At 43.3% G+C, this 27,117-nt stretch overlaps 2 protein-coding genes across 3 annotated transcripts; one reads left to right on the top strand and one right to left on the bottom strand.

Annotated features, from left to right (window-relative positions):
- Positions 1-252: 252 nt before the first annotated feature.
- On the bottom strand, positions 253-26,495 carry LOC122625955 (POU domain protein 2). Of its 2 annotated transcripts, XM_043806026.1 has the most exons (4): positions 26,027-26,495; positions 12,795-13,706; positions 5,350-5,406; positions 253-1,562 (listed from the first exon to the last, which is right to left on the bottom strand). In XM_043806026.1, exons 1-4 carry the CDS (start codon positions 26,493-26,495, stop codon positions 253-255), a joined length of 2,748 nt encoding a protein of 915 aa, XP_043661961.1. The 2 variants fall into 2 exon arrangements, with proteins under 2 accessions (XP_043661961.1, XP_043661962.1); XM_043806027.1 differs by lacking the exons at positions 12,795-13,706; positions 26,027-26,495 and adding an exon at positions 7,232-7,382.
- Positions 17,406-19,415, top strand: LOC122625956 (neprilysin-like). Its single transcript, XM_043806028.1, has one exon. It carries the CDS (start codon positions 17,406-17,408, stop codon positions 19,413-19,415), a length of 2,010 nt encoding a protein of 669 aa, XP_043661963.1.
- Positions 26,496-27,117: the final 622 nt, after the last annotated feature.

A 27,117-nucleotide genomic window follows, 5' to 3' on the forward strand; every position in this document is an offset into this window, starting at 1 on the left:
GAACTAGGAACTCTATATGCATACAGATACGAATAGGTAGTGTAGTGTAGTGGAGCTATATGTACTCATAAATTCGTAATGGATTTTCTGATACGACTGGCTATCACCTAGTTTACTAAATACATCCATGGCATTCATTGTTTGCATTTGATATGGAGAGAGTGGCTTGTGGAATGTTGTGGAAGAATTTGGAGTATAAGCTGACTATGTACAAGATTGGATGGATGGATTTCCACGGTGATCCCGCTTCTCCTATTCCCCAGAACTGATGGAGCTGCCGCAGAAGGAGCCCGATCCGGCCTCCATTTGCATGTGGGACATGTTCAGAGCCTGCGGTGGATACCCAAAGCCGTGACTGCTCAGTGGCGTGCCCGTGGGACTGTCCAGATCCAGCGAGGGATTGATGCGCTTCTCCTTCTGGCGGCGATTGCAGAACCACACCCGGATCACCTCCTTGTCCATGTTCAAGCGCTCGGACAGCTGGCTGATCTCCTCCGACGTGGGCTTGCAGTTCATCAGGAAGGCCTTCTCCAGCGTGGTGCGCACCGTGGTCTCGATGGAGGTGCGCTTCTTCCGCCTGCGTCCCAGGATGCTTTCCGGAGTGCTGCTCAGGGTGCTGGTCATGGTGTTGATGTTGAAGACTCCGCCTCCCGACTTGGCCACTGTGCTGTCCGCGTCCTCCAACCACTTCTGAAGCAGCGGCTTCAACTTGCACATGTTCTTGAAGCTCAGATTGAGGGCTTCGAAGCGGGAAATCGTGGTCTGCGAGAAGTCATTGCCATACAGCTTGCCCATGGCCAGACCCACGTCGCCCTGGGTGAAGCCCAGCTTGATTCTCCGCTGCTTGAAGGTCTTGGCGAACTGCTCCAGCTCCTCCAGATCGGTGGTTTCCTCCGGCGACTGCTCCAGCTTGGCCATGGCGGATGCCACAGTTAGTCCACTCGTGGGCTTCGGAGTGCTCTGCTGCAGCTGCGGATGCTGCTGCATGCTGGGCGTGTTTGGAGTCATCACGGCACTGCTGAGTCCCAGCGAATTGGCGGTCATCGAGTTGGGCGGAGTTCGCTGCTGGGACTTGCTGTGCCTGGGCACCGGACTCAGGGAGGGACTTCTCAGAGGTGATTTGGCCAGGGGGGTGGAGTAACTGGGCAGAGGATCCTCCCTTTGCTGCTGCTTGATCTGCTGCAGGGCCTGAAACTGCGCCAGGGCTTGCAGGGAGTTCTGCAGCAGGAACTGCGTGGCCAGGTTGGGATTGGGAAAGGCCTCCGGCGCCAGTTGGCGCACCATTTCGATGTAGCTGTGCAGCTGCAGTTGCAGGGCCTGGTGCATTTCCTCCGGCGCAAATCCCACGGGCTGTGGTGGATTGGCGCTGGCTGCCTTTTCCTCCTCGCGCTCCTCCTTCAACTGGGCTTCCGCCAATCTCTTTGGTGGCGGAGCCAAGTCAAGGACCTCGTTTTCCAGCTCGGAATCCAGTTCCCTGGCCTGGCGCTTGCTGCTCAGGTTCTGTGGCATCTCGCAGTTCTCGCCCAGCTCCAGTTCCTCCTCCTCGAAGCTCTTGCCGCAGTCTGTAAGTAGGGAAAAAGGATATTTTTATAGTAGATGATTGTGGGTAGTTTGCTTTTCAATTTTCCAACTCAATGAAGTTCAAGTAGCCGGACTGGTCAACGCACGCGTAGCATAATTTGATTTTAACTAAAGGACTCGGCAAGTTTTTCAATATTTCTGCAGCTATTTTAAAGGGTATCTCAGGGGTATAGTGAATTTGAAAGGAAGTTTGAATGATAGGAAAATAAATACCGAAATAAAATGTCCAGCTGACTAAACAAATTAATTATAGTTTTAATAAAAATAAGAGTTTTTAGGGAAATAATGTATCCTGTATTGCACGAATCCTTTTTAAGGCCTTTTCTATACATGCACAAAGTGTATTCATTCACCGCCTTTCAGTAAACATTTTCTCTTCGTCCTTTTTAAGTCAAATTTTATTCAATCTTCCAATCGAATGCCCATCCTTTGCCAGCTATCCTGTCCTATGTCTGCGTCCTGCGGTTAGCTACGATAGACGCTCAAGCGGAAGGGTTCCCTTTGTGGCCTCCACTCCCCCATTAACCTCCGACATACCCCAACATCCTTGTTGAAAACCCAGCCATGCATAATAATTGAAAAATAGCCATACATCAGAGGCCACGGCGGAGTCAAACAGGATGCTTGCTCCTTTGTCTCCGATAAATGCGCAGTAGAGCAGCGAAAGGAGCTCAGATTTCATAATTTCTTAATAGAAAATTATTGATTTTGATGGCTAAATATAATAATGAGTATACAACTTCCGACTGGGGAAATATGATCAAAGGTCTTTCTAGTATAAAAGCTTCTCCTCCATATTTATAGCCCAACAGACTTTCCCGCTTTCGATCCGCCATTAAAAATCAACTTTCCAACATTTGTCTAAGCTGTAAAAAATGTTAAACCGATTTGGAAATAAAGAGAATTGATAGTTTTAAGCGGATTCAACCCCATGTTAAACTCGATTCAGCGGATTAGGAAATGTTTCAAAAAATATATACGAGTATATCCAATGCGGGCGTTTGAACTTTGCAAAATAAATTGCATGTGGGCAGCTGTTTTTATGACTCCCTTTATGTAGAACGGCGAAAGTTGAATACGCCGTAATAAAATTAGCCATTGAAAATGTATTGGAACCAGTCAGAAAGGAAAATCATCCAAGGGTTAGGCATAGTCCAAAATTTGTCACCCTTTTTGGTATGATTTTTCAACCCTCCGCACGCAGCGCAGTTGCGAATTTAAAATTCGTTACAATTTCGAATGCACGAGTTGCGGATTAGAACCGAATGCATCTTGCCATTGGGTGGAGACTTGAACTAGCTACGAAAAAAGGGTTCAAAGTTGCATTGTTTGGCTTTAGAAAAAAATAAAAGAAAGGAGGAAAGTCAAGAAGCCTCGCGAGCAAGTTCAAACCAAGGCGAAGAAACACTGTTGTGATCCTTTGTAAGGGGAATGCGCCTGCAGCGAGCGATCCACGAGCATCGAAACTCGATTTTTTCGAAACCCAAAACCAGGTGATGTTGCTTTGTCTGTCTCCGTGGCAGATGTGTTATCCTGCTGATGAGGACTACATGGTGAATGCAAGTTCCTCGTCCAGCCACAATGGCAATGTGTGAATGTTTCCACTGACAAATGAAGTGTTGCCTCTATTGGAAAACTCCAAATTCTGGGTACTCCTTTTGCATGCAGTTTTTAGGGGTTGATTTTCCCTCTATGCCATCCCATAAAAGGGAATGTAAAGTGCGTTTCGATTTATCGGAAAGATACAGCCAAACATTTGGAAAGTGCACTGAAAGATGGGCGAAGGGTGATTGAGGGACAGACTATGGCAATCCAATTATCCTTGCATATCTCAAGCTGTTTATCTACATACAAGCTATGAGTAAAAACCACTTTCAGAAGTAAAATAGGATTTCTTTGAATATTATATTTTAAAATTTGAAGCTAGTAGTAAAATCTCTCAATATAAACGTTTCGATTTCTTAAGCTCCCCATTATTTCAAATTAGTTCTTAACCACCTTCATTAAGCACTTTCATTGACTACTTAACCCTTCATCAGGAACTCGTCACGCCCATCGACTCCTTTAAACTTGTTTGCATGCCACAAAAACGCCCTTGAAACGCCCTCCAAACGAAGTTTTTTAGAAGTACGAATAAATAAAGAGCACCCAATCAGAGCCGCTGATTGTAATATCCTTTTCGCGCTTCCTCTCCCGAATTACCCCTCAATTAACTTCACGCAACCGAAATCCTTTCAATTTGAATACCCAGAACGAGGGGAGATCGTTCAACAAGTGGCACTTTAAAAAATGAGGTGGCAAGGGTAACCCTTCGCCCAGGGTTACCCCCTCAATCGACTTCACACCTCGGCGCTATTCAAATGATATGTTAAACAGGGTTGAGCCGGATCAACAGTTTGCCTTTTTTGTGTGCGATGCTAATGTTACGGCACTTGAGTTTTTTAGCGGTTAAGCAACCCTTTATTTGAAAAAAGGGTTCCCCCCCTTCCCGATTATTTTGACAACATTTGAATATGCATAATGGGACAAGGAAGGGTGTGAGAGGGTCTAGGGGCACCCTTGGCCCGATTGACTCAGCTAATTTGTGTAAACCAATAAAAATGCAAGTTTAATTGCCAACTACTATCGGATGGCATTGGCAACCCTGTTAATGCGCCGCATTTATTCAAATGGGGTGGATTTCCATGCATGTTTTTGCATAGATTAGTTGCACTTCGTTAGGGGTTGTTGGCCTTGCATTCGGGGCACTTACATAATTGCTCGGCCCATCATTTAAATGCGCCAATGCAGAAATTTACATTTTGACAAATTGTTATTTCTGTTTGTTTGCGAACAGAAGAGGGTCGTGTTAGGGTCACCGGGGGAAGTGGAGGTGTAGGTCAAAAGAGCATATAGGGGTCTCTCAAGGATGATCTCTGGTTTAAGCTTGTTGCCATGCGGGGGTTGTTTTCTCGGGGAGTTTTTGGTGGGAGTGGTAGAGCAGATTTTGGGTGGCATTCCATGGAAATGGCTGAATGGCCGTTAAGGTTTGAATAATTTATGCAAAGGCACATAATGAATGCGTGTTTATACCAATTATTTACAATGTGCGACCAAAAATACTCAAATGTAAAATACATAAATAGATCTTGAACAGATTATACAAAAAATAACCAGAATTTTCAAGAACCCGACCAAAAAAGCAATATACTGTAAATTTGCTACTAAGATAAGCTCCTTCAAATTGTTCATAGTTTTGGTTAATTACTTAATTAATTTCAGGTTATTTTCTATTATTTTATACATTTTCGAACGAAGAAGCTAAACATGTAGCCTTCGTCCGCCTAGAGCCCTCGAATTTCTTTCTGCAAACCCAAAGGCTTCTAGCCCATCCTCGGTCACACTTCAGTCACGTGCTGGTTGCCTAACAGCACCTATAAATATTATAGGTGCCCTAACCTAATGCCTCATTACCTATAACAGAACCAGGAACTTGTGAAGGAACAAGGACGCCAGTCCTTGGCCGCACTTCTGAGTTACTACCTAAGCCAAACCCTGAAACAGAGCCCAACGTGGATAGGGGATGCGGAAAGGGGATGCGTGGCTTATTGCATATTGCAAAAAGAGGAAAACTGAAAACTATAAAAATTGTCTGTCGTGTGAGTAATCAATTTAGCCACAAAGTAGCCACGTTCCGCCACGAGTCTGGCGAGTTGGGAGCAGGATAAAAAGGACATGACGGTTGAATGTTGGCCAAGGATTAGCCATATTATATGAACATTTATTTACCTGATAGCGAACGCAGTGGCGAGGGTGGTGTGGGTGAGTTGGACATGTGCCGCATAACTGCAAAGAGAAAAAAAATATGTTTTTAATTTTTAATAATGTCTAACAGCAGCAGTCAACTCAAATGCAAATGACACGTACTCGTCATCCTAAACAGATATGGACAAGACAAACAGTTCTTAAACAAGAAGTGGGAATGGTGTCTTGGTGTCAGGGTGTTTTCATTTCATGTCTGGCTCGTAAAATGTCCATTAGGAGTTCGGACATAACACATTTCTTATGGCGTATATAACATGCAAAAATGTTTCCAGCTCTCAGCTGAGTGCTCGGCGGTGTAAAGTTTTTAAGAGTCAATTTCCGAGTGCAAATGGTTGGCATTGTACTAAAAGTAGTTTTCACGCTAAGAAAAGTGCACTGCCAAGGAATCGAAATGTATTTTAAATGATTATAACAATAGTGTCATGCGACTTTACGTTTTTGATTTAAGTGAATTCCTCGCAGTTAAAGCCTCTTCAAAAGACTGGGCCCCAAATCCTAAGCATCTTTTAGCCATTTCCCCCCGTCCGTACTCATCCTCCCTCAGCTCTTTTTTGTGCCATTTGGTTTTTTGTTTTGCAAAGTAGATATTAAATTTATAGCTCCCTCGGGGCGTAAGCAAAGTAGTAGCCTGGCCCGAGAAGGACAACGGGCAGCAGGGAAAAAGTAACATATTTTTACGACAATATATTGTGTGAGGACGCTCTGACTTGGGGAATCCTCGTGCATAATGTCCAGTGCAGAACAATATAAATATACAGATTACCAGTGGCCATTGGACATTGGCCATTGGAATGGCGTTGTCCTTGTGGTTGGGTATTGGTTTGGCCCGATGGGATTGGGGTCGGCTTAGTTGGGGGCGGTGGTTGACCTCACACCTCACTTGTTGGTTGTTGGCAGGATAACAAGTGGCATTAGTCAAAGGATCTTTGGGATTTTAGCTGTGCACATGATCTGCATGCTGGAATTGCTCTTCCTTTTTATACCCACACACACCTTCGGCTTAAATGTAATTACAGAAAATTTGCCTTTTGTGGCTAATTTGGTTTCTTTCCTTTGTTCCATGTAAGTTTCCCTAGGCTGGCAAATAGTTTTCGCCCTAAAAAACTAAGGAAATGCCAGGAATGAGAAGAAAAAACAGCATTTCCTTTCTCTTTTGTTTTCATGCAAAATACCCTCATGGAAGAAAGACAGCGTCTGGGGCACAGGTAAAAAGGACACTGCCAGGATGCAAATGCAAACACAAGAAATCTAAAAACTACGATCACACGCTCGCACAGTGGGACACTCAAGGACAGCAGCTGCCCAAAAAAGGACACCGTCAGCAGCAGGACATCGCATCAAATCTATTGCAAAACGCCATGAAATCGTTCATCTGATATGGAAATTGTGTGTGCCTCTTCTATATGCTTCTCCATCTGATCTGGACCTGGGATAATGTGTGGGCGTGCAATGATAATCGGTGGCCTTTGTGTGTCCTGGACTGGCCTCGTTCTTAGTCCCTTTCTGACCAAATTTATTGCTCGAGAAAGTGAAAAGTTTTGTAACAGGTACGGGGTACTATAAATCTTGGTTTTCATTTGGTAAGTTGTTTTGGCTGACTCCTTGGCTATGTTTTATTTCAAAGTCAGATTTAAAGGATTTAAAAGATTTTTGAATATTTAAATCCTGTTTTTTTGGTTGCTCTAAAATTATCTAACTTTGCTATAATTTGAAATAAATATTCAAATCATATTCACAGAGATGCTCAACAAACTTCAAAATATTATTTCAAAATCCGTTTGCATTTGACAACCCTATCGAAAAGCTTCCATGGCTGGTTGTGGGGTGGCAACCCTGGAAAACTCACATGTGTGTGCCGCTGCTGTTGCATTTTCCTGATGGCAAACTTTAGTTGGCGTGCTTTCCACATTCGCCGACTGCTGTGCTGCTTGTGTGTTTGTGTTGCTGGTTGTGTTGGCATCCCAGAGATGCTGTTGTTGTTGCTGTAGCACCATCATTTTCGCAGTTTTGTGTTTAACAAATGTTCATAAAATTTAAATAATCCGTTGGTCACTTGAACATTCACCACTGAGGCAGTCTACGATTTTCTAATTTCCCGGTCTGCTCTGTTCGATTTCAATAGTTGTCACGAGTTAGGAAACCGGACCGTCTAGCTTCAACTTCTTCGCTCGAATGCAACTTAGAAACTGAATTGAGGAATCGTACTTTGCTGCATTCTCTGCTATGTGCATGCCACCTCTCGCTCGCACTCGCTGCCCTCTCTCTCACTCTCTCTTCTGGTGGCTAGTGGCTGTGCCTGTGCTCGTGTGTGTGTGATATGCTTTATGATTTGCAGCAGTATACGGCTATAGTTTTCCTCACTTCCTCTCCGCTCTCTCGCTCATTTCCCCAGCTATCAACCCCTGCACCGTTAGCCGAGTTTCAGTGTGTGCGTGTGGTGTGGAACGTATCCTTTGTCGCCGTGCATTCTGATCAGAATATGCTGGGACTTCATTGTGTTGGCCCTCTCCTGCAGTCTCACATTTTCCTGCATTTCCACATTTTCCTGCATTAGCATAGGCCACAAGTTGACTTCTCCTGCGAAATGGGTGTGGCCTATGTATTATGCAGTCTCCGACCTTCTGCGCAGTATGCAGCATTTCTTTGCATATCCCGAGTTGCATATCCCCCAGTTGCAAGTAAATCATAATTAAGTGGGGGTTTTATGTGCTCCTGGGAAGGTGTCGTCTGGCTTCTACATTATATACCATTGGGGCTTATGGTTATGTATAGTTCGGATTGAATGGATAGTTTTTTGGAGAAACTTCAGTTTGTTAAGATTCACTAGTTCACTTGTTACCTTCAGAATTTACATTGAATGCATAATTTTAACTCCTATAATAATAATGGTACATATGGTATGGTATTTATTGAAATAGCGTTTTCAAACCACGCCTAATAGTAAACAAGTTGAATTTTATAATATTTTGGGAGATTAAAGTGTGTATGTAAAATAACTTTGCGGGATTATATTGCGCTAATATTAGGGCTCTATATTATTTTATCTTTTCCTTTTCGTATAAACGAGTAAAACAAGAGTCCAACTCCAAATCGATAGTGCCAGTTAAAATCCCCAGCTTTTCACCACCTTTTATTGTTATTCTATGAATCTCAATCCAACTTTTCCCGAATCCTGCAATACTGCAGACCTGCAGTCCTGCCATCCAGTCCACCCATCAAGTTGAGCATTTGGTGTGATTATATAAACACAAAGCTCATTCATATAAACATCACCGCAGCCATTGAACCGAGACTTGCTCGAGTAATTACAACAAGTGTTGTTGCGCTCTCTCGCTTTCTCCCCTGCTTCCGCCCCTTTTCCTTTTTCCACCTCCCACCCATTCGATTTTCCTGCTTTTTGGTGAAGGAAAAGCGGGAGAAAAGGACCTTTGCAGCCCTGGCGACAGCGCATACACTTTATGATTATGACTGTGACTGCACTTGCCCTGGCTTTCTTTCTCTTTTCGCCAAAGTTCGTGGGAGTTGCAGGAGAAAATGCTTTCTTGAGGGAAATTCATTCCCAGTCCCCTCCCCCTCCCCTTCCCCTGACCTGGGCCCATTTCCCGTTTCGTCTGAAGCATTTTAATTAAAACTGCAAAATTAATGTTTCTGCCTTCAGGACTCGATTTCCTCTTGTCTCCTCTTGGACGAAAACAATTAAAGAATGTTGAAAGCAGCAATAAAAGCAACCGAAATATAAACGAGCATTTATGAATATAAACCGTCTTATTACTTTTATATATTATTTTAATAAATAATTTAATGTTTAATGTTGAAAAACGTTTATTGTTAGTTTAAAAAGCTTTTTAAGAGGCTACTTAAACTAATGTTGCTATTATATGTGTGTTAATTATTGTAGGATTCAACTGAAATATTTTACCCACAAATAACTATTCTCTAACTATTTCCGCATTACTGCACATTAAAGTGCCAAAATGATTTAAGAAACCAAGGAAAAATTCTGGAAAATCAATAGCAATCGTTCGAATCTCCCCCAAACTAATTTCAATAGTTATCCTTTTTGGTCCTGGCGTTGCTGATGCTGCTGCTGCTGATTAAACTTGTCACAGGGAGACAAAAGATAAACAGTTCCTCACTTTGGATAGTTTTTCCTGTGCGTTATTTTGCCTAGTTCTTGGGCGGTGTCTAGGCAATTTGATTATTTGCCAGGAGCAGACGGCACAGACAACCAGGACATCACTGGACACAACAGACAGGACCAACAAAAGTAAAGGGGGGGACCAACACCCAAATACGCACACATGTGCATAGCAACATGGAGGTTTTTGGGCATTGAAATTAATCAAGAAAATAAACGCTTCGCAGCATCGCCGGCAAATCGAAAGGAAAAGGGAGTTTTGCATGACGAAAACAGACGGGACAAGGACAAGGACATCGCCAGGATCGCCGGCGGAGGAGGAAAGTGGAAAGTGGTTGTGGGGGCAGCACTAACCCGGAACCAAACAATGTCGGGTGGTTGTGAAAACTACGACATTTCCCTGTCGCTTCTTGTTGTTGCAACGCATTAAAATGACATACCAATTTGCGTTAAGCAAATAAGACGAGACTAGCATTCCGTCCTCAAGTTGATTGTACATTTCGGATAGGGAAATTGGGGGGAGATGAAGTTGTGGTTGGGGCAGTGGTTACAGTTGGGGTTCACATCTTTCGTCCTTTTTGTGGCTTCTGCAGGGGTTTATGGGCATTAGTTGGCGTTTTAGTGGAGGAACTAAAGCGTAGTTGAAGTCTATGCTGATTTATGCGTAAAATATTCATATTAGCAGCGCAACTCAGGCTACAGTTAAGGTTTTTAAAGATTTTTTCAATACTAGAAGCAAAAGTTTCATATACAACCCAAAAGTAACGGTTTTCTTGAAAAACATGCCATTTTCTCTATCCAAAATGGGTTAAAAGCAGGCACATAAATCAATAGTTCTTTGCCCAAAAAATTGTGAGAAAATTTTGCGAAAATTCCGTTAGATATCCCGTACTTAATCAGAGTCCTGGCACCCAAAAAAAAGCAAAAAAGGAACCGCAATTTTGCCGTGCCTTTTTCTCACCCTCCCCGAAGACACAGAAATCGCACAAAAAATCACCCAAAAATTGGCCTTTGTTCAATTTGAATTTCTTTCAATTTCGAGCTGTTTTTACCTTAAAAAATTACGCATTATTGGGGTACATTCACCCTTAGGTAGCCCGAAGCCAAGGGGTTGCAACCCCTCGTGAGTTTACCTTAGAGCTAAGCCGTGGAAGATCTCGGGTAATCCTCGACAGTGATCCTCAATTTTTACCCTTGAGTCCTCTGCTCTGCAGTTTTCTTCGGTTTTCTGTCCCAAAAAAACGGACTGAAAAAACGGCGCGCAATTTTCTTCGGCATTGTGCGGCGAAAAAATGTGAAGAAAATTCATTATTTTCTGTTGAAATATCAGACTATGTTCTTCTACTTCGGCGAAGGGTTGCAGCGCCGATTGACAGCGATTTTCTGTGGCAGATTGCCGCTGGGCAAGTCGGAATCAATAAACGTTAATAAATAATCCTGGAAGGGCAGAAGATGCGGCGCTACAAATGCGGAAGTAAAAGGACATTTAGAGGATGCTTTGTGCTCTTCCTCTATTGATTTCCGTTGCTGAGGTTTCCTCATCGATTTGCACTCGCTTTAATCGCGCTCCTTTCTACTACTTTGGCGCGCTATTTTCCTATTTTTGTGGGTTTTTTGTACAAGATGTACTCGGTTTCTGTGTTTTGGGTCAGCAGATGGAAGGAGTTGAAAAGTTTTGGAGGGAACGATTCGAGAGGGTTCCTTTTCTGCCAGCGATTGACAGCTTGGAAAACTTTCAATGGCTTTAAAAGTACAAAGGCATAAATACTTATAGTAACGATTTATCGTGCTGGTTATTGAATTAAATTCTTTAAAGATAATATATATAGTCCTAAGTAAATGGTTCGCTATGAATGCTATTTATATGTAAAATTATGTATAATTAAGTATGGACTTTTACATAACGTTCTTATTGATATGAACAGATTTACTGCAAAATGTAATACCATCTTATTAACTTCTTTAGTTCTCAACCAAAGAAGTTAATAAGATGGTATTACATTTTAAAAACTTCTTTAGTTCTCAACCAAATATTTAGATAGATTTTTTTTATTTTTTAATAGCAACAAATACTACCTAATATATATATTTTTGTTAAGAACTGAATGGCAAATATAGCTAAATCTACTGAAATAGTATGAAGCTTTCCCGTTGACTCCATTTTTTGTCAATCTAAATGTTTCTTATAGAAATCAATCTATGCAAATAGAACCCTTATGGCGATGCGCAACCATTTTAGAGTCGGTGGAAAAATGTAAATCGCATTTAAATGGAGGTGCGGTGGTGGGTGAAAAACAAAAATGGATTTATGATCTTTGCTTTACAGCTTGTAAAGCGTTTTTATTGGATTTACGGCCACCCCCGGAGTGGAGTTTGGTCCCCGAGGCGGGGCTCAATTGGCCATAAGCTGCTCAGGGTACCGGGTCGCAGTTGGTAGTGACACCAGTTTTGGAGGGCAGCAGTTTTCAGAGCTTTTCACTTTGGATTTTCCCATTTCGCCCATTGTTGGTGCGGGGTGGGTGCTGTTTTCGCTTTTTGTTGTGTCCCTGTCAAAGGTTACCTCATGCAATTGTGGTTCGGTTTTTTTAGAATGCCGCAAGCAACCTTTTCGGGCAGCCCGACAACCACCCACCAAATGACCCCAGTCTGACCCACCCACCCAGTGGGTCGTACAAAGTGGTTTTAAATTCCATTAAATAAAGTTGTAAAGGTTGCGCTGGTGTACTTGAGAATTTTCACGCATATTTTGTTCGCACTTTTGTAAAATTTATTAATATTTTAGTGATTTTAAATGGAGTTTGTATGTTGGCAATTCCGAGGGGTACTTTCCCCCCTTTCTTTTCTTTCCGCCGGACTTTGCTTGGGGTGGCTGACGATGTGGGGGAGGTATTGTATTAGGTTGAGAGCTTGTAATTGAGTTGAATTCGGTTTTATTTTGAACTTTCTGAGTGGTTGGGTTTGGGTTACCTTGAATTAGATTCGAAATGTGGTATGATTGCGATAGCTCCCTTTTTCAGAGTGCAAAAGAAATGGTAGAAAGTTATGTACTAAAATTATAATTAAAGCCATCAATAGTTTATATAAATAAATTATTGGATTAAGCTATACTTCTTCTGTCATAATATGTATTATTAATTTCAACTTTAGATTGAACTACGTATGTTTTGGCCAAGCAAATATGTATATTGAACACATTATCCACAGTTACTTAACTATTCCATTTTCCTCTTTCTCGTCCTTGCTAAACAATTAATTCGAGCATTAAACTTACCTTTGTTGGCAGGACGACAATGTCGACCATTTGCTGTTTTCTGCTCGTAAATGCTGGGCTCCTTGGGCGGATCCACAGCAGTCGCGAAGGACGTGGAGTTCGGGGGCAGGACCTCTCTGACTGGCGGCTGCTGATGTGGTGGCAGTGGTGTAGGTCCAGCCCTTGGTGCGGCGATGTGGAGCAGCCTCGTGGCATGGCCATTGGCAGCGCAAACGACGCCATGCCAATGATGGTTGTGCTCCAGCTCCAGCTCAGATGGAACATCGTGGGGTTTCCCCAGCGTTTCGTGCCTCTGCTCCTCGTCCTGCTCCTGTTCCTGCTCCTGCTCCTGAAGGACTTCCTCCTCGTCGCGCAATTGCTGGTGCTTGAGCTGGTGCTCCCGAATGAGGCGATCTCGTTCGTGAAAGTGCCGGACGAAGGAGTGGTCACCGGTGTGATTCTGGTGATTCTGGTGATTCTGGTGATTTTGGTTGTGCTGGTGATTCTGGTGATTGTGGTGATTTTGGTGGTGCTGCAGTGCTTTCGGCGGGGTTAACGACTTGAACGTCTCCGCTTTTTGTGGGGGATACCCGACCATGCCCAAGCCGGGCGGCAGACTATTAATTAATGTGCCCATTGTCCTTTGCTGGAAATGATGTTGTTGCTGGAACATAATTTCGTGCAGCGGTATTAGAAAGTCTGGCAGGGATTTCTGTCTCTGTTTGACAGATGCCAGCGTCTCCATGCCAAAATACGAGACTGGCAGACATGTCTGGCCATCGCCACATGCGGAAGTCATCTGCTGGCCAACATCCTTGTTGATTTCCGCACTCCCCGTGTTGTTGCTATTATAATTATGATATCCAATGCCGTCGGCGGGCCGTAGATACCAGGGATTTAATATTGTTTTGCCACGACAGCTTGTAGCCAGCGCTATAAATCACAGGAAAGTAAGTGGAAGAGCGGAAAAAAAGGGTTAAACAATTGCATTTTTATAGACTAAACGAAATGAAGTGAGAATTTGGCGGAAAAAAGTGCTGATAAAATGGGCTAAAAAAGGGTAAAAAAAGGGGTTTCAATATCATTATCAACACTTGCCGGCTTTTCACCCCTCCGATGGTAAACAGCCCTCTCTCTCGGCGCCTCCAACCCCTTTCCCAAAGCATATTGCCAATGGAAACCGTTTATGTCACTATCAATTACTCATCATTATGGAACTTTGATACGCCTTTCCACCTCGTAACCCCCTCGATCCTGCACCCTTAGCCCATTTGGTTACGCTGCTGTTTTTGCTTTTTAGCGGGGGTTGTACGCCATACTCGCCATATCCACTTTTCAATCAGTTTTTTGTTCTACGGCGCTCTGTTCATTTATGACTTTGATTGATTATGAAATCTGTACATAATTTTGATTTTATAGTTTTCGCATAAGCAGCGCAGGGAGTGAAATCCGAACATTTGTTCAGCGAAGTGTGGGCGTTGTACGTCATCATTCTGAGTGACACGCCCTTCGCCGAGCGGTGGGGTAACTCTATTAGTTGGATTTTAGGACTACTAATGGCGTAAAATTGAATCGAGCGGGAAACAAGTACATTTTAAACATTTGTTACTTCCGATAAGTACTTTTATTTTGCAGTTGTAGGGGAATATGGGAAGAATACATTACATTCCTACCTAATACTCATTAAGTACTATAGAGATTTACTAGAAATGTCAATGAAATTCCTATAATACGCTCAAATTAAATAATTAAGCATAAGCGCCGTAATTTACAAAACTTCTCTTTACATTTCTCCGATGCCCCATTTGCTTTCCCGCCGACAATTGCTACTGTATGGCCTATGATCACTTCATTGTGGATCATTTAGGAGCCAGTACCAGCACGGAAAAACACAGAACACTTTATGAATGAAACTCTGACCTATGGCTAATGATGCACAAAAATAGAAAAGCACCGAAAACCAAAAACCAAAAACACAATTGCCTGCGCTTCAAGTCCAACCGAGGCAACCACAAAATGTTCATTAGAGCGCCAAAAACCGTCTGAATAATGAGAGAAGTTCACGAAACACGAGTTCGAGTTAATTGTGATTGGAGGCAGTAGTCAGATCGGATCTGAGCCGATGTTATGGGTATTAATTTGATTTATGGCCGGGGGTCAGGTAGAACAAAGCCGCCAAAGCCGCAGGAAAGCCATTTCCCCTTCTGTTTGCTTGCCGCTGCAGATTGAACCGGATTCTTTAGCATAACGATAGGGAAAATATTAGTTAACGCTTAACCCCTTGTCACCCCTGCGCTGCGGCGGATCGTGTTGGCCACGCGACATCTTGAAGATGCAAAAAGGGTTGGCACACCGGAAATTGCGAAAATACATCTGATGCGAACTGTGCTGTCACATCTAGCTGCTTTCCAGCCAGGTTATTCAAATGTAGCTAGAAATAGGATTCTATATACATATATTATGTTATATGTTTAATATTTGCGTGCTAAAATATCTGTTTGCAAATATCAAACCACTGTAAAATTCTCTAGAATAGGGTATTTATTTATAGATAACAATCTGTACACTGCTTTTAGTCTACAATATACTTCTGCTTTTGGGGATCTATATATTTTATTTTTATTTAAACCAGATATCAATATATATATTAACAATAAAGTTTCAAATAATATTCATATTAGTAATGTTGTGAGTTGGCTTTTTTGCTGAGCATATGTGTCACCACTGGCACTGTGAAGCGTGCTGGGGATTATGAAAATGAAATGAGGGCGGTACGGCACAGAAAGCTGACTTTCAATAATTGGAAAGGCTTCCTGATTTCTATAAGCGATTCCTGTGTCGCTGCTGCTGTCAATGTGCCTGAATGCGCGTGCCAGTCAAGGTCCTTTTGGAAATGCAATCTGTCGTTGGGGGAAAACTCTCGCTGACAGATGAAGATCCAAAGGTGAAAGTTTCAATCAAATGAGGGGACGAAGAAAGGATTCCTTGCTTGCACAGTTGCCATCGGAGGAGCAGCTGCTGCTGATGGTCCTTCTGCTCTAGCCGCACAAGCCGCAATTGTTAAAAAACTGAACATTAAATCCTTTTTTCAGGCTCAATTTGCTACTGATGCCGAGCATCCTTTGGCCCCGTGCACCCTAAGCCTGGCAAGCTGTTTCAACTAATGCGAAGGCGCTCCAAGGATCCTCCTGCCATTCCCGACCAGTTTCCCCGCTTTTTTTCATTTTTTGGCATTGTTACTTTGTGCGATTATATTTACCTGCAACATGGCGATTAACGCGCATCCTGCTCACTACCTGGTTCTTCTTTATTGCTATCCTATGCGCTTTGATTTCCCATTGCGGCAATATCCTTTATCCTTTGTGCCCCTTTGTTGCATGCACCGGCTGGCAAACACATTAGAAAAAGTGAAACGCGGGGCAGAGGAAAGGGGCAGCCACGCAAAAGTGTCAGGAGGTCAATGCATTCGCAGTTGGCTTGTTCCTTCGATCCTTTGAGGATTTCCAATTACGCAATGCCTGCGAAGGAAATTCGCTGAATATCTCTGTTTTCAGTCGATTGAAATGCGTTTTTTAATGATTTTTCTTTGGAAGTACTTTTAATTGAGAAATCGGACCACCCAACATCCACTTGGCTGATTGTGTGAAGTATTAAAGGTTATTAAAATTTGTGTCTAGCAGCAGATGTGGTAAAAAGTGGTCATAAAAGGCAGATTTTTATTGGGCAGTAAATCAAGGAAATAAATTAATAATTTTCTTTTGTTTAAAAAATGAATATACATTAATATATAGCCATACTTTTCAGTGTAGCATTTAAAATGAAACGTGCCAGTAAAATGCTATCAAAAAACTCCCAAATTGAATTGCCTGTATTAAATTGAAATGTAGCACTATTTTAAAACCATAATTCTGTGTGGCTCCGTTTTAATCGCCAAAATTGGTATTATTCCAAGCGCTTTTTCCAAGGCCCCCTCTCCACAAATTTCTCTCCGTCTGCTGACTGATGTAACGAGTCTATTCGCAGACAAATACGTAAAAATAACAAATATATAAAAAATAAAAAACCCAGATGAGAGAGTTAAAAACCATTTAGAAATGTTTGCATTATAATTGCGGTGATTATTTCGGAACGGGGTCATTAACATGTGACATTCACAAACAAAAAAGAGACTGAAAACCCCCAAAACAAATAAACAAATTCGAAGAGAAGAGAAACAGTCTGGGATGAGATGCCCGAAGAGCGATAAAATAGTAAAAGCAGCTTTCTACAGTGATAAGAACTCTTTTGGGGAATTGCGGTTAATTGAAGAATGCCAAGATTTGTGCGGAAGATTCAGCTGCTCGAAGGCAGAACCATAAATTGTGCCACTAATGTGATCTCTGTGGTGAATCCGAGTGTGTTGTATTACCTAACCCACTGAAGCGTGTGCTCAGCCCCCTTTTAGCCCGAATGCCCCCTTTTTGGTTTTGGTTTTTCGGTTTTGGCCCGATCATGATTGTATAAATTGCCAAAGCGCGTTGCCAAAAAAGTTTAGAACTTTTCTGTCTGCTGCCGGGCGCGCAACTCGAATTTAATTATTGCTCTCACCTGAATCGTGTGTGTGTGTGTTCGTATTCGAGTGTTGTTTGGACCATGGTCAACGCTTTGTGGGCCACGTTAATATCGCTCACTGTAATCGGCCGTGTTCTAGCCAACGATCTGTTTTCCCTGCCACCCGCCACGAATCACAGAGAGGAGTTACTCGAGGACTATGGCCGATTCGTGCTGTCCACCATGAACAGGAGCATCGATCCCTGCGAGAACTTCTACGAGTTCAGCTGTGGCGGCTGGAAGAAGGCGGACTTGGTGCCGGAACAGGCCAGGAACACCAGTTTCCTGCACGCCATCCAGCACAAGATCGATGAGCAGATCCAGGCATTCCTGCAGAATGCCACCAAAAGGGAGCTGGAGGATCTGGGAGTTAATGGCACCAAATCGGCGGAGATTAAGGCCAAGCAATTCTATACCAGCTGTGTGGATATGAAGGCCAACTTGTCGTTGGCCTATCAGTATTTTCTGGAACTCGATGAGGATCGTTTGAGGGAGCGCAATGCGACTTACGACTGGATGTACATCAACTTTATGTCCAAATACGACATATATCCTTTACTGACCCTCAAAGTGCACTACAGCACTTCGTCCAGGAAGTTTGATATACTCATAACACTGCCCAGCAAGGTTTTGGCTGGTCATAGTGAGGAGCAGTTGAAGAATATAACCACAGAGTTTGGCTTGGATTCGAGTGGCGAGAAGGCCAAGCAATTTATCGAGAACTTTAACAACCTCACGAAGTTCGAAATAAATTTCCTCTCCTTAGCCAAAACTCGCAATGAAACAGAGCAGTTGAGTTTCAGGGAATTCCTGGTGAAACATAAACACGATCGTTTGAATTGGACGCGATATTTTGACCTGGCCTTCAATGGCAGCCAGGAGTCTCAGTGGCCAGTGATCAATCAATTGGATAATATCAACGATTTGGTTTTCTTTCTGGAACAAACCAAGCTGGAAACGTTAAGAGGTTATATAAAAATGCGAGAGCTGCTCAAGTTTTATGGCCTGTGGAAAACTCAAACTAAAACAGGCGGAGTTCAAAGTGAATGTCGCTCCCTGACGGAGACGTATTTCAATTACGCTCTGCTGCCCTGGTTTATTGGCAAGGTTTTCGACAAGGAGAGGCGTGCAGACATACTGAGTGTTGCCAGGGACATCAAGGACACGTTCTATGATCTGCTGGACCATCACACCTGGCTGGATGAAGATACGCGTTCGCAGGCTAAGACCAAGCTGGCCTCCATGGACATTTTGGTGGGCTACACGGACGATCTGCAGCATCGCGAAGTGATCGATGGTGTTTACAACGACATCAATATGACCGGAAACTGGTTCGAGAACCTGTGCATCCTGGAGGGCAGTAGAGCCAGGATACGCCTGCGATCGGTGGACAAGGCCCTGATTCCCCTCCTCATGCCCACGAGAACCGTGAATGCGTACTATGCAGATTTCCTTAACCTGGCCTTCATCACCATCGGCATGGCCCAGTGGCCCTTCTACCACATAGACTTTCCCGATGTCCTTAAATACGCCGGGGTGGGCAATATTATAGGCCATGAGATGGCCCACGGATTCGATAGCTATTGCTATCAGTACAATTATGATGGCAAGAAGGCGAACTGGTGGTCCTCAGCTTCACTGAGGAACTTCAAAGAGCGATATCGCTGCCTCGAATCGCAGTACAACAAGTTTATTCTGATGGGCGTGCAAACCAATGGCACTCTCACCTCTGGCGATAATATAGCCGACAATGTCGGCACTCGAATGGCATATTATGCATTCAAGCGGAAAACTGGCGACAAGGCTTGGTTGGAAAAACCCCTGAGAGGTGTAAGTTTCAACAACAAACAGCTGTTCTTCGTCAAGTTTGCCCAGACCTGGTGCAACGGCAAGGATAATGGCGATAAGCTGCGGAGACTGAAGACTGATGTCCACGCCTACGACGAGTTCCGGGTGCAGGGCACCTTGAGCAACATGCCCGAGTTCAGCGAGGCTTTCAATTGCAAACTGGGCACCGAGATGAATCCGCTCAAGAAGTGCGTGGTTTGGTGAAATAAAATTGATTTTCCATCGAATGGAATGGGGGCTGTTGTTTATTATAATGTTCAATGAGGGAAAGGGTTGGGAATATTATTAGAGGGACCTGCAAATTGTGGTACAAAAACTTGGTTAAAGAAAGCAAGAGATTATACCCCTTTTATTCATGTCACCATGAAAAGTGCATTAATCTCGGAGTTTGAAACCCGAATAAATATTGTTTTGCCTGCCCCGATGACGTCTTCATTTAGCCAGGCCCAGTATTTTCAGCTTGAAAAGAATCAGCGACTTTATAGTTCTTCCGCTGGCAGAAAATCGATATTTCATGGACTAAGCTAACGCCCCCCACTTGGAACAGCTGATGGCAATCGAAGAGAGCCGAAGTACTAATTGATTTGATGCAGAACCTGCCGGAGGCACCTCCCATCGGGCAGGGGAACCCGAACTGTGGGCGGGTCCTGGCAATATTTGTCTTTGACTTTGCAGCGATGACACCTTTCTCATTACGAATTAATGGCATTTTCGGCCGGCGAACAAAAGGTGCAACAAAGGAGCGAAAAGAAAGTCACCGGCTACGAGAAAAGGTGCAGAATACGTGAGGATTCAGTTGGAAACCCGTTGCCGTGTTCTGTTTTTCCCAAAAAGAAAAACAGTTTTCACCATCATTAGTCGTCACTTGAGAGTCAGATACGGAGAACAAAACCCAAATGTGTTAGCCCTGCCAATGTGTAGCCAAGGGCTAGGAGTCAAAAAGGAAGCCAAGCCGCTGGATCGAGCCTGCCGTCTGCATACGAAATAAGGATATGTACGATGTGTATTTGCTTAAGGATATTCGGGCTTATCTCGGCCGTCCCAGCGACGGCATAACGGATTTTCGTGCATTTGTTATGGATTTTCGGCGCCAGGTCTCTTATTAGCTGGCCAGGTAAGTGATCCTGCTGCCTTTTGCATCCTCGCAGCGGGGCATCCTGACTCCTGGCAGGTCGCAACAATCTGGCTCATGCATTGCAGATAGATCATTAATTTAATGGCTTTTGTGCACGAGGAAATGCAAAGTGCAATCCTGCACATACACTACCCACATCAAACAACTGATCGTGGACGTGGTCCTCGAGCCGACCAAATTGCAAAATCTCCTCGGATGGGAAATTCGAGACGGCAGTGCTCTATCTCATAATTGCATTTGCCCAGCACAATGGACCAGTCAAATTAGCCTTCATTTGTAATCTTCTGGCCCAGCTTCTTGGGTCTACGCCCCCCTCCCCCCACATATCGACCATCTAGATGCCCCATCTTGATCGCATTAATTCCGTTTATGTAAACCATTTCGCTAGTAATTCGAAAGGCGTAGTCGTTGTAATAAAAAATCAACTTGCTATGGGTAGATCTTGGTGGGTAGAGGGGGATAGTTGCGGGATTGGGAACTAAAAGAGTTGCCGGGCATTACAAAACTAGTTTCAAGACAATTCAATGTGTAATTAAAAAGAAGTCGCTTAATAGTCCTGTTATGGAGGAAGAAGTCCCTTACAGACAAATGCAGCTCTTTGATTTACTCAATGAACATTGACTTGGCAACCCTAGGACTTTGCGACCTGTGCAAACAACTTGCCAAAACCATGTTTCCATAATTACATGCAGAATGCCTTCTGCGCCACGGCAGCCTGCTTCCGCCGCTTAGCCAATAATGCCTCATCCAACCTACACCCATCACCCCTTTCCACAGTAACCCAACTGGCTGACCCACCATCACCATCATCCTCATCCCCATGCTCATCATCGTCATCGTCCTCGTCCTGGCCATCATCTCCATCTGCCTCCACCATCGCAGCCGAAATTGAACGAAAGGGGCGTCGTCGCAGGCCAAGTTAAAAGTTAAGCTTGCCCGGCCAACAGTCAGGTAGAAACTACCAAAACAGTTGCACTTGCCGGCCACTTTCGGGATGGGATTGGTGGAGGGTTGGGGGCAGGGACTAGGATCGGCAGGAATCCATCGGTGCACTAGCTGCCAAGTCGGGTGTTCATGGTGAATTATGAAAATCGTTGCGAAATTAAGTTAAGAACTTTTCCCCAGCTTAGCAGGAAGCAAAAAGGCAGCCGCAGTGGAAGTGGCGAGTGGATGTGGCAGCGTGAGCAGATCGTGAGTTGCATATCATATATTGAGGATTTCAATAAAAGCGGAAAGTGATTTCAAATATGGGTGTTCCATGTCATATGTTGAAGATTTCAATAAAAAGAAGAAACTCAATTCAAATAATGGTATGTATTTCAAATGTTCTGATGACACATTTAAATCCACTAAAAATCTTATTAATAATTATTCACTTAAATATAGTATCAGTGAAGAGCAGGGAAGATACTATAATGTAAAGCGATGTTTTTTGAAAGTGTCATTGTATATTGATTGAGTATGTTGAATAAAATATAATTATTAATATTCGATTGATACTATAAAAGATACAAAGAGAAAGCTAAAGCACTGATGATGAATTCAGTTTTATTTGAAGTTAGCTCACGCTGCCACCTATGGCGTCCTGCAACCATTGAACCCGTAGCTTTATTAAATGGAGATGATCAATTTAAATATTTCGCAATTGTTGTTGCCGGTGGTGCGTGAGCGTTCTGACCCTCAGCTGTGGAGGAGCTCCTCCACAAGAAGCCGAAGCCACCGCAGCTGGGGAGGCAGGAGGAGCATCTTTGGAGCGGGGCAAATGCATGCGGATCTTGATGCAACCTGCTGCTGCTGCTGTTGTTGCAGATGCTGCCGATGCTGCCGCCTCCTCTCGATTTGTATAAAAAATGTGCTTCATTTTATTTGGCCGCGACCGGCGTCCGCCTCCATGGGTTAACGCCCCAACTGCCAAGCTCCGAAACTCGGAAACTTGGAAACTCTGAATGCTCTCAGCTCCAAAAACGCGGGCCAGCCAAAAATGCAGCCAAACAAATCGCATATGGATCGCATGGATCGCTGGGGATTCTGCCTGCCCATGGCTTCTGCTTGGCTTTCTGCTTTGTTTTTTTCTGTTTTTCGCCAACGATTATCTAAATTGCATACGAAATTATTTTAATTAAAAATCTAATTTTCTTAGCCGCCTTACGCGGCACAAGGCAACCTCTTTTTTTTCCACTCCGTTTTTGGATCAATGGTGTTTCTGCTTCTCAGCCACAAACTTTTGTTTACCATGCATTGATCTTAGGGCGATGGGAATTTTGAGTGGAGTTGACTTGTTTGTTCATTGAACCTTTAATTTGACGCGATTAAAACGATATTAGCGTTGCACGTAGTCACATCTGTTGCAAGGGTTTTCCATCGGCGATTCCTTGGACCTTTCCTGCCGAAGGTGTGAAGATGTGACGGCGTCAGCTGGGGCATCACATCTCCTAACGCGACCATTTATTGATTAATGATGCATAATTTGGTGGGGAATATTAGTCGGTTCTGGCCTAATTGACGCCTTTCCGGTTTGGTTTCTTTGAAATGGATTCAGCCTGGGTTCATGAACACAGAAGGGTCAGAACGGTCAAAAGTACGTGAACCAATTGTTTTGGGCGGATTAACAAATATGTTGCAAGTAAAACACAATTTTCAACATGGTTTAAAGTTATCATAAAGAATTTGAAACAAAAAATTCTGCTTGAGAATGAGTACAAAGTGCTGATGATGGTATTTAAGCTGTGGCATGTTCACTTCAATGAAGTGCTTTGTAGATCTTTCTTACACCATTAAACTATATTACAACCATCTCGAATTGCGCTCATCTTCAGTAGCTGCAGGAAAGTCCCAGTTCAATGCAATTCAATCAACCACCAACCGATGCATAAAATTTAAATAAATGTTTGATTTGAATTTAATTGCTGCGGCTGGAGCAGGCAGAACCTGTCTTCCATCCGTCAGAGAATCGGAGAACCACCTCAATTGAATATAAATCAAATGCAACCGACAGCCGCACATCAGCGTGGATCAAAGGGGCGCGCTAATCACACGCTGGGCGAAATAGGATCTAATTTCCACACAAGAAAACCCCGTTTTTGATGTGAATATGTACGGCTATAGAATATAATATATTGGGAAAAGAGCATATGGAGATGCGTTTATAGAGAGATCAGGTGCAGTCGTTGAGCATTCAAATTTCGCGCATCACGGGAAGATAAATGATGTGGCAGGTAAGACAGGTAGAGAAGGGAGAGGGAGAGGCACGGCAGGTAATCCAACCATTTCAATTTGAATTTCGACAATAATTAAGCGCACAATGGATTTATTGGGTTTTCCTCCTCTAAATCGAACCATCGCATTGCCGCTGCGGTTCCCGCTGCCAGTGATCCTACAATTAGTCGGTGAACCGAAGAACCCATAACCATAGTATAGCTAGACCAACCCATCCGATCTCGTGGCAGTTGCAATTATCATAATTATTTTCATTCATGCGGCGCTGCATTGAGCATCTCTCGTCTCGTCTGACAGTTCATCTCGGTTCTGGCGGAGATTGGCGAGATAAATCCGAGACCAGATTCTGAATGAAATCTTTGAGTTCCTAACGCCGTTTCCCTTTTGTTAACCCGGACCTCATGTTCTCACACAGCCCAGTAGCAGCCACTGGGAAAAGAGGATGCATTCGAATGTTTTCTTTTCCTTGCATTTCCGGCACTTGCTGCATGCACAGCACTTATTTTGAATACCCGTTTGCATATGTGTTTGTGTTACTTCCTAAGATCTTGATGGAAAATTCGTGCCTGGAAATTGTTGAGTGTGCTGCACTCTTTCATTCCTATATTGCTTTATAAAGACTATATTTGTGTGCAGCATTTGTTTGATTCTTAACAAGCCAAGAAACTTATAATTTTATAAGAATGGTAGTTTTGCTTGAAATTTACATAAAATTAAAGTAAGCTAATCAGTGGGAACGTATTACTTGTAGTGCAACTTTCTTTCTTCTTTATAGTTTCTAATGTATTAGAAGGGGAGTCTCTACCTTTGGATTGCATCTACCAGCTAGTCAGACCATTTCCCATCACTTATCGGCCGCAGATGTGCCATTGTATGGAGTTGGCTCATTTATGGCAAATTATTGTTCAAATCGTAATGGGAAGCTGGCTGCGGACTCGGGTGATGGATAGCCTCAAATGCTAACGATCTTGGGACTGGACTGGGACTGAAAATCACGAATATCTAACAGAAAATCTAATCAAAGAAACGAACTTCGGTGAGTTACATTTGCTTAAATCGACCTTAATTTCCGGTCGCGTGTTGAACTTATTCGTTTTAGGGCTGCCTGCCTTTGTTTTACATTAAATTTTTGATAATTGCGCACTTAAGGAGGTTTGAGTTTTTGTGGGTTTTGCATGTCAGGCGAGCATTTCCGAGTTGGACCAGAGGAAATGGATTTACATATGAAGATGAATGGTAATGAGTCCTATTTAAATCGGGTATTGGCTAAATTGGGGTTTCGGTTTGGTTGGCTTTAAATAACAATTGAGGTCACGAGAAGTGTTTTCCTGTCCCCCGAGTGAGATCATCAAACGGCAAAATGGCAATTTCAATAATCGAAAGAAAACAAGATGTTGCAACCCCCTTTTTTTCGGGTTGAGCAGGAGCAACAGGATGTGCGGCACCCTCTTGAACCCCTTGTGGTTCTCCTTGTCCTCGTCCTTGTCCTTGTCCCTTAAGACGGATGAAGTGTTTGACAACCCTTTCAATCTTCATAAATGTTCGCACTCGTGGCGCCGCACCACACTCTGTTGCAATATTAGCCCGCTTCTGGGTCTGGGTCTGGGTCCCTTGTGTCGCATCCTTTTTCTTGGCTCTATCAAGATGACGACGACCCCTTCCGTGCCTTGCCAATAAAAAATGAAATCTGTTTCGATGCATAAAAAATTGAAAATCCCATAAGCATGCGTTTGGCACGAGTTTTTCTTTGACATTCGGGGTTTCCCCCACTTTGTGAGGCCATGAAAAATGGCCGTGCTCTTGTTAACACGTTGTAAATACCTCATTTTTCACTTAACGGGTTTTTAAATACACATATGCATTTGAGTGGATGCTTTTGGGCAGGGAAACTGGGCGGTAGGCGGAAAAGGGTTAACTTTTTTATGGGTTTTATGGACTCAGATGAGCTTGCAAGGTGGCTAACTTACAGTTCTTTAAATAAAGATTGAGAATAAAAAATATTTTGATATATTTAAACACTAAAGTGTATTCCCTTGACTTAAGACAACACTTAAAGAGGGCAAACTTACGGCAAACGCATTGAGAACTATTGAAATTATTTTAGATTACCTAAATAAGTGCTACATAAAATGAGCTATAATATATGTAGAATGAGGGGAGATTTTTGGCGGTCATTTAGTTATCTCTAAACATGAGCTATTAAAATTTTGTGTGGTATAAAACCTAGCATTATGCTCTAAAATATATAGTTATTAAAAGTCTTTGCTTTGAAGTCACTAACATTTTTTTCCAATAACAAAGCTTTACACGAAAATAATTTGCTACTATTGGCATGTACCGTCTAATAGTCTAATATGTAAGTATTCATTTATGTATTAATTTGAAATAATGTAATCCGTGCGCATTGCTCCTTAGCCTAATGATATATATATTTTTCGTGGGAATGAGAAAAAGGTCAACTCACCTGAATTGGCTGGAGCTTGCTGGTGGCTCATGGGATGGCAAGTGGGCCCCTCTGGCGGCGACTCCATGAATTCCTGCTTGACTTGTATCTGCGGCAGGCGCAGCAATCCCTCAAAAGCCTGCTCGCTGGTGGGTGGAACTGGTGGGCAGTTGTCTTTAGGGTTAAAGCCATTCAAATGGCCAACGTTGGCGGCATAATTAGCCGGCAGTTGCAGTTGATCGTCGACCAAAGTGGCTGAAACGCCTTGGCCAGTAATTTGAACATTAACACCTGCTGCCGATGCTGCTGCAGCCAGGCAATGAGTTGCTGCTGTCGGCGAAGTCAGCAACATGGTTGCTGTTGCAGTTGCTGCTGCTGCTTTTGCTGTTGCTGTTGCAGTTGCTGCTGCTGCGGCTGTCTCTGCTGCTGTTGCGCTCAAGTGTTGATGATGGGAATTGTTGGCAAGTGTTGTTGCCAGCAGTAATGGCATAGTTGTTGTTCCTGCTGCTTGTGATGTTGCTCTTGCTGCTGCTGTTGCTGTTGCGTTGCAGTTCGTCACCAGCAAATTGCGTCGCTTTGATTTATGGCCAACTCAAGTGCTCCTTGCTGCCTGTGGCGACTTGTTTGCCGCTCCGGTTGCTGCCTCAGATTATGATATTGACCCATGGACCGCCGGCGATATATATTCCTGCCTCCTCTGCTGCCTGCAAATGGTTGGTAATTAAAAGTGTCTTCTTCTGCTGAAAGCCTAATTTGCTGTTAAGTGCACTTTAAAAAGCTGTTATTAAATACATATAGCGCAGTGATCTCAACGACTCGATAGCGGAAGTAATTGATTTTCCCTTAAGGTAACTGGCCAATCCACATTCTTCCACACGTGACTTTTCACTTTGCAGGTGCAAACAGTGGATTTGTTTGAAATCCAACGGATGTTTGCATACTTTATAACTGAGATTAATTAGTTTAGTTTATTAACTGGCTCATGAGTATAATGCTTTGTCTGCCAATTCTCCGATTACACGTTTGAATTTTGATAAATGATAACAGGGGGGTACGTCATCCAATAGGGAAGTTAATAATCAAGGATTCTCAGAAATCTTATTAAAAACAGG

This window comes from Drosophila teissieri, chromosome 2L, assembly GCF_016746235.2.
Source record: "Drosophila teissieri strain GT53w chromosome 2L, Prin_Dtei_1.1, whole genome shotgun sequence".
NCBI classification, from domain to species: domain Eukaryota; kingdom Metazoa; phylum Arthropoda; class Insecta; order Diptera; family Drosophilidae; genus Drosophila; species Drosophila teissieri.